The sequence below is a fragment of the Rattus norvegicus genome, chromosome X, assembly GCF_021556685.1.
Source record: "Rattus norvegicus strain SHRSP/BbbUtx chromosome X, alternate assembly SHRSP_T2T, whole genome shotgun sequence".
NCBI lineage: Eukaryota > Metazoa > Chordata > Mammalia > Rodentia > Muridae > Rattus > Rattus norvegicus.
Window position 1 is genome coordinate 157,321,826 of NC_141554.1, and position 7,733 is coordinate 157,329,558.

General features: G+C 45.4%; 1 protein-coding gene across 1 annotated transcript; it reads left to right on the top strand.

Moving 5' to 3' along the window:
• The first annotated feature begins 2,401 nt into the window (after positions 1 to 2,401).
• LOC147998397 (uncharacterized) lies at positions 2,402 to 3,416 on the top strand. The gene is made up of 2 exons (XM_087601254.1): positions 2,402 to 2,906; positions 3,057 to 3,416. Exons 1-2 carry the CDS (start codon positions 2,802 to 2,804, stop codon positions 3,288 to 3,290), a joined length of 339 nt encoding a protein of 112 aa, XP_087457380.1. The 5' UTR covers positions 2,402 to 2,801; the 3' UTR covers positions 3,291 to 3,416.
• The last annotated feature ends 4,317 nt before the right edge of the window (positions 3,417 to 7,733 follow it).

Consider the following 7,733-nt stretch of genomic DNA (forward strand, 5'->3'; position numbering starts at 1 on the left):
CTACCCCCCCCCCCGCACTCTGCCCCCAGTAGCAGGAGAGGCAGCTGCTCCAGAGCCCCCGCCCCCCTGGCTCCACTGGCACTGGCTCCCCAGAGCAGGGCCTGGCAGCTGGAACATGGAGTAGGCAGGTAGGGACACCTGATTCCACCCCTGATCCCACCATTTTACCCCTCCAGGCCTATGGCCTCCCAGATGTTTGAGGCAACCAATCTCTCCAATATTGGCCATTTTCCTCAGCTGATCTCTAAAACTGGAAAACCCATAACCACTCCTTCTCTGAGAACCCTTAGGCTTTGACTGATCTTTTGTATTCTATTCTCTTCTCTTACCAACTGACCTGGGATGACTGCCAAAAGTTGCTGCAAACTCTCTTCACGATGGAAGAGAGGCAACAGATCCTCCTTGAGGCTAGGAAGAATGTACACAGACCAGATGGGAGGCCCTCCTTTCTACCCAGTGAGATAGATGCTGGGTTTCCCATTACTAGGCCATCATGGGATTACAACTCTCCTGAAGGTAGGGAGCACCTGAGGGTCTACCATCAGACTCTGATGGCGGGTCTCCGTGGGGCAGCATAACGCTCCACAAATTTGGCTAAGGTAACAGAAACGGTCCAAGGGCAGACAGAATCCCACTCAGCGTTCTTGGAAAGTTTGATGGAGGATTTCTGTCAGTTCATGCCCTATGACCCTACAGCAGAAGAACATAAGGCCACTGTTACTGTGGCCTTCATAGACCAGTCAGCCAAAGATATAAAGAGAAAGTTACAGTTAAAAGGGTTGCAAGATAAGACATTGAGGGAACTTGTGCAGTTAGCCAAGAAAGTGTTTTATAACAGAGAAATGAAGGGAGTAAAGGAAGAAAGGAGAGAGAAAGAACAAGAGTCTAGAGAGCTAAAGAGGGACAAGAGACAGGAAAGAAATCTCCATAAAATCCTGGCCACTGTAGTGAAAGAAGCCAGGGGGTCTCGAGAGTCTCGTAAGATAGTACCTGGCAACAAAAGCGAACTCCTGGCTAAAGATCAGTGCGCATACTGGAAAGAGAAAGGGCATTGGGCAAGAGAATGCCCCAAGAAGCAAAAAAAAGAAGGGAACCCCACACCCCAGAGTGTTGGCGGTGCAAGAAGATAGTGATTAGTGGGGATGGGGTTTGGACCCACTCCCCAAACCCAGGGTAACTCTCAGAGTGGAGGGGAATCCCACCTATCTCTTGGTGGACACAGGAGCACTACACTCAGTCTTATTGCAAACTGATGGACCCCTGTCCCACCAAAAATCATGGTTCCAAGGAGCTACTGAGAGCAAACAATATTCATGGACTACCTGAAGAATGGTGGACCTAGGCGTGGGCCGCATTCCTTGTTATACCAGAATGCCCCTACCTACACTGTTGGGATGAGATCTTCTCACCAAGTTGGAGGTCCAAATCCAGTTCCTCCACAAAGGGCCTGTGGTTAAAGGACAGAAAGGAGAGCCTATAAAAGTCCTGACTGTTAAACTAGAAGATGAATATAGACTCTTTGAACATATACACCCCAAAGATAAAGAAATGAACAGGTGGCTCTGCGAGTTCCCTGAGGCCTGGGCAGAGACAGCAGGTGTGGGCAGGGCTGAGTATCAGCCCGCAGTCCATGTAGAACTTAAAGTACAGGACTCTCCAATAGTGGTCCGGAAGTACCCTATGCCTAAGGAGGCTTGAGATAGGATAAGACCTTGGAGGACTAACAGTACCCCAGTAAGATATAATTACACTGTTCCCCATGTAGGAAAAAAAGAATCTTGTTAGAGCTATTCACAAAAATAAATCCACTAGAGTCTGAATTGTGAGACGGGCTTAAAGGAAGGTATGATGTAAAGAGAGAGAGAGTAAAAAAATGTAGCAAGAAAAGTCCCTGGTTCCTCCTGGCACTGGTGGAGAACACTGTTAAACCTGTGACTTATATATCTTTGGTTATGGAAACTTCTTCACCATGAATGCTCATTAGTCTTCCATCATAATTTCCAGCATGGCCAATTTCTGGCTTATGAATATTTGCCTCAGCTCACTACCATCACCTTCCCCAAACACACTATAAATCCCAAATCTTGTAGAGCACTAGGATGACCCTCAAACCTGAAAGAACAGTAGGATTCCCAGGGCAGAAAGTCTACCCATAGTGACTAAAGGCAACGATTTCTCACTGGAAAACAAAAAACCAAGGCAATATGAGCAGACTCTAGGAAAAAAAGCAAAGGAATTGAGTGGCTGGGCAAGAAATGAGGCAATAGAGGGGCACTAGAATGTCAAGGGAGGCACAGAAGCCCATCTCCACAGATAGTTAAGTACAGTCACTTTAACACACACACACACACACACACACACACACACACACACACACACACCACCACCACCACCACCACCACACCAGAGGGACAGAATAAGTAAGAGCTAGAGAACACAGAACACACAACTGAATCTCATACATATGGGAAAGATAGAGAGGAACACCCTCCCTTTGCCCTGTCACCCTCATAAAATCATGTGAGGAAGTGAGAATGGGTGGGCATGCCAGTATGGAATACCCTAGAAAGCTAAGGAAATTCTTCTCTTCTCTAAGCAGCACTTAGCCAGGACTCCCCCTACAGGGGCAACAAACTGGTGCTCTGTGCCTTTTAGACCCTTCCCCCACCCACCAGGGCAGGACTAGGTAGGGAAGTGGCTTGCCGATCAAACAATGCAAGGGCGTGGCTACTCCTTGTCCATCAAGAGGGGTTTCAGTAGAAGGGTCTGCAGTCCTGGCTGAATTCCTGAGAAACACCGAAATGGGGGTGATAAATTCGAAGTTACAGGAATTTCACACGGCTGATTCAAAAAGTGCCACCACCCAAGTTGGGAAGAAGGAGGAGAAATCGAAATTTAAGGTCAAGGTGAGCTGCTCTACCTCAGGTTCTTGTCTAGTTTCCCTACCCTGTCCTCACAGGCACAAACACCCTGAGACCTCAACCTGTCCCATGAGCTCCTGTTTGCATCTCCCACTTCTTTCTCCAAACCAATCCCTTCCTGTGATCTCCTTCCAGGTAACTAAGAAACCAGTGGCTCTGAAGAGATTCGATCAAGCCTTTGTGAAAAAGCCACTCCCCACAAGAGCTCAGACACCCTTGGTTAAGGTGAAAAAATTAAAAAAGCCACAAAGATTAGGTCTTTACCATCGGCTCAACCAGAAGCTTAACCAGAATGTACAGGATGAAGTTGACCAAAGCGAGGACAGCAGTACCAGCAGCACCACCAGTGCAGACCTGGATAGTCAGTGAAGCAGGCCAGAAACCTCAGAACCACCTGTCACATGTCCAGAGGTCTTCTCTCCGACCAATGGGCAACTGTAAAGACAGCAACTTTGGTGGTCAGATGATGATGAAATAAAATCAAACTCTTAGGAATGATTGCTTAAGTCTGTGTTCTCTGATGTGAGTCTGGGGAGTGGAGAAAATGGGGAGGGTGAAGCTAGGAAGGGTGAGAGAATGGGGAGGAGAGAGAAGGAGGGAGGGAGGTAGGAGGGGATATGGATGGGAGGAGAGTATGGAAGGTGGATGGTTGGGAACGGTGGTAGGACATTTGCAGTGTGGAGCAGGATGCAAACAAATAGGGAGAGAAGGAGGTGGGTCCTCTGAGATTGAGAGTCTTAGGTGAACCAGATGTAGGAGATAAGTGTTGGCTATTCAGGCCACCTAAGAGGCAGGAGAGACTTTCCCTGCAGTGGATTCCCTTTGTAAACTTTGTAAACCCCTCAAGGCAGGAAAGAGGCCAGGCCCCTGCCTGAGGAGCTCTAGCAGCCAGGACCTGCATCCCAGACTTCCCTAACTGTCATCATTTTTCTTCCAGCCTCTGTAACTGCCACAAAGGTCACCTCCAGCCCTTCAAGAGGATCCTCCCCAGATTATGCTAATTTTAGGTGAAAGGTCTGAACAAACCCCACCTGAACAGTAAAACCCACCAATCCCCTGAACAGGAAAGCCCACCAATCCCTGACCCCACCCCCAAGCTCAGGACTTGAAATCCCACCCAAGAATGTGCTGCACAGCTAGAACCCCTATGTAATAAGCAATGTCCTTTGTTCCATTCCCTGCTGTCTGCTCCCTCTCAGGAGCACTGGCAGCCACTTCTGGACTCACCCTTCCACACCCTGGACCCTCCAATAAATCTCTTTCATGAGATTTGCTGCGTGGTATGATTCTCTCACTGGAAGAAGACAAGAAGCAGTGAAGAGAAGAAGGGAAGGAGCACAGAGAAGGATCAGAGCTGAAGATCCTGAGCTGCTCAGCTCATCTGGGGACACTTCCTGGGAGCTGCATTGCCTGTGCTGAGGAGGCTTCCTCTCAGAGCTGTAAGGTCCTGGGCTCCTTTGTCTCAGGATACCCTTCCACTGGGACACTGTCCCACCTCAGAGGTGTGTGGTTCCTGGGTTTCTGTGTTCCAGGATGCCCTTATATTGGGGTGTGTTGAGGTTTAGTATTGCTATCTATTGTAATGTTAATTGTGGGCCCCCAAGACCTGGAGTCTGCACATAGGCTCAAGTGACTCTGCCCCCACATTATTTCTGATTGGTAAATAAAGATGCCAACAGCCAATAGCTGGGCAAAAGAGACATAGGTAGGGTTTAGGTTTCTTGGGCTTGGGGTCAAAGGACAACCATGAAAGAAATGAATGTGGAGGAGGAGGCAGAAAAGCTGCCAAGGGTTAAGAATCAAAATATTGTGGCCCTAAGGGCTGGCCAACTGGAGATAAGAGCAGCCTGGATGAAACACAGTAAGCAATTACTCAAGGTTATCGATAGGATTGCAAGTTAATAGTCAAATAGTCACACTCACTGTCATATTAGATTCTAATTTACTTAATTACAATAAAATGTTTTCAAGGTTACATAGTAAATCATTACAAATAATCAATTTAAAAATTCAGGTTGCTCTATGTTGATAGATGGTTTCAAAAGCCTCAGAGATCCACAGAGTATGATATTTAAGGTTATTTCATTATTAAAATATATTTTGTCTATGAGACATATCTGCTCCCAACAGTGCCCTCCTTCCACTTTGACGAAGGTGATGAGCTTAAATATCTACCTCCATGTGGCGTTGTTTCCATTGTGGCAAGCTAGCCACTAGGCAAGAAATGCCCCAATTTTATTTACAGAAAGAATGCTGTCCCCAAAGACAAAGGGATGTAGGAGAGTAAATTACTAAGTTCTGCCAAGTCAGGGTAATCTAGCCCTTAATAATTCCTGCTTCACTTAAGGTCTGTCAGATGTTCTGGGCCAGAAAGCTGAAGATAGATGCTTCAACGTTGTAAGGAATGTTGGGGATTTTCCAGACAGACAGCTGGCTCTGTCAATTGTTTAAATTTTGGAAGCTGTATTCTTGGACTTCCTATATACTCAAATATTTGTTCCTTTTCAAATCTCTGATGGGATTGAAGACTAGATAATTATGGTCTCACAATTAAACGTAAGTTGATTAGCATTAAATAAGGTGTTCTAGATATAAAAGGATGGTTTTTAGGTGGTAATACAAGTTAAAATCAAAGATGATCGAGGTACGGAATTATAAACTCATTAAGTTATGATAAATGATAAAATACTTTATCTAAATTGCTAAAGATAATAGACTGGATGTCATAAATGTATATGATACCTTATAATTTTCACAATTTTTATAACCATATTAAATTTATTTATGAGAAAATGAGCCTTTAATTGGACTCAAAAGGGAAACTATCAAGGTATGATCTTGCTGTCTATTGTAATGCTAAGTGCTGGCTTCCAAGACCTGGAGTCTGGATGTAGACTCAAGTGACCCTGCCCCCTAGTTATTTCTGATTGGCAAATAGCAATAACAACAGCCAATAACTAGGAAGAAAAGACATAGTTGGGGTTTAGGTTTCCTGGGCTTGAGGTTGAAGGAGAACCAAGAAAAAAGGAAGAAGGTGGAGGAGTAGGAGAAAGAAAAACCTCCATGGGTTAGGAGTCATAAAAACATGGCCCTAAGGGCTGGCCACCCAGAGTTAAGAGCCGTCCAGATGAAACATAGTAATAACTTGGTGTTATTGATAGGAAACCAGATTCTAACAGCATAGAGGGTAGTCATCTGCCCAGCTCTTGTGCTGTTTAAGGCTTATTATAAATGTAAAGGTTGCGTGTATCTTTTATCTGAGAACTAATTGGTCAAAGGTGGGGTACAAACCCGAGGTAAAGATTAAATAATTTCTACAATGGGAATGCCTTCTCCCCCTAAGAGCTGTGGTTTCTATGCTTCCAAGTTCCAATACACCTTCCCGTCTAAGCAGAAAGGCCAACAATAAGGATTTAGTTACAACATGTCAGTGCACACACATTTCCCCTTACAGGCTTGACCAATAGGAGGTTGAGAAACCCAGATGGTGATTGGTATGATATGTATAATGACGATGACAATTCATGCACAATAGGAAGACAGTGACCTCAGCTGACAGTGACCTCAGCAGACAGTGATCTCAACTGACAGCCAGCTGATCCTGAGCTGGAAAGAAAGAACTGCCCCCAAAATCAGCAACCCCCTGATCCTATTGAGATCTATCAGGAAGACAAAATGATGGTGTTTGGTGAGGATCTAACGCACTTTGTCATTAAGGAGCTCTGGGTACAGCATGGCTTACTGAGGGTGGGAACAGTGAACGTGGACTGCACTTGGCAGATGCTATCTGTAGAATTTCATGATGTGAACAGAGCAGTAGAAAGTGACCCTGTTTTTATTATGCCCATCTTCCTCTACATTGTTTAATACCAAATGATGCTGGTGATTGAATAACACCCCCAGTCTTTCTTTGGTCTTAATTCTGAATGTTTGCTGTGATTTGTGTTATTTCATATATGAATAAGTACATTTCAGTGATTTTCCTTTCTAAAACTGGTTATATTCAGGAAGGGAGATCATGCGCACAGTGCCCTGCTGTGCAGTGGCTCATCTCTGGCTGACAGACCTCACTACCTCCTTCCCTCATTGTTCCTCTTGCTGGGAATCACCAGTGGGGCTACTGTATTCACACTTCTAGCCTACAGCCCTTATGCTGAGATAGGCCACTAAGGAACAGTCATTCAGAGCCTGCCCCACATGTGGCCCATATATATACAGCCATCAAAACTAGATAAGATGGATAAAGCTAAAAAGTGCATGGTGAAAGGGACTGGATATAGGTCTCTCCTGAGAGACACACCCACAGCATATCAAATATAGAGGTGAATTCTAGCAGCAAACCTCTGAACTGAGAACAGGACACCCTTTGGGGGAATTAGAAGAAGGATTGAAAGAGCTGAAGGGGCTTGCAACCCCATAAGAACAACAATGCCAACCAACCAGAGCTTCCAGGGACTAAACCACTACCCAAAGACTATACATGGACTTACCCAGGGCTCCAACTGCATATGTAGCAGAGAATAGCCTTGTTGGGGCACCAGTGGAAGAGGAAGTCCTTGGTACTGCCAAGGTTGGACCCCTGTGCAGGGGAATGTCGGGGGAGGTGGTAAGGTGTGGTGGATGGGGGAAACACCCGTAGGGGGGATGGGGAGGGGATAGGGGTCTTATGAACAGGAAACTGAGAAAGGGAATAACATTTGAAATGTAAATAAAGAAATATATCTAATTAAAAAAGGATGTAAAAAGAAAAATTTCTTTTAGTTCTGTACCCCATTTTCTGATAGGGTTTTCTGGTTCTCTGGAGTTTAACTT

Excerpts from the sequence above, each read along its gene's own strand:
- LOC147998397 (XM_087601254.1), top strand. The coding sequence starts at position 2,802 with ATGGGGGTGATAAATTCGAAGTTACAGGAATTTCACACGGCTGATTCA. Across the intron at positions 2,907-3,056 it reads AATCGAAATTTAAGGTCAAG|GTAACTAAGAAACCAGTGGC; the intron begins GTGAGCTGCTCT and ends ATCTCCTTCCAG.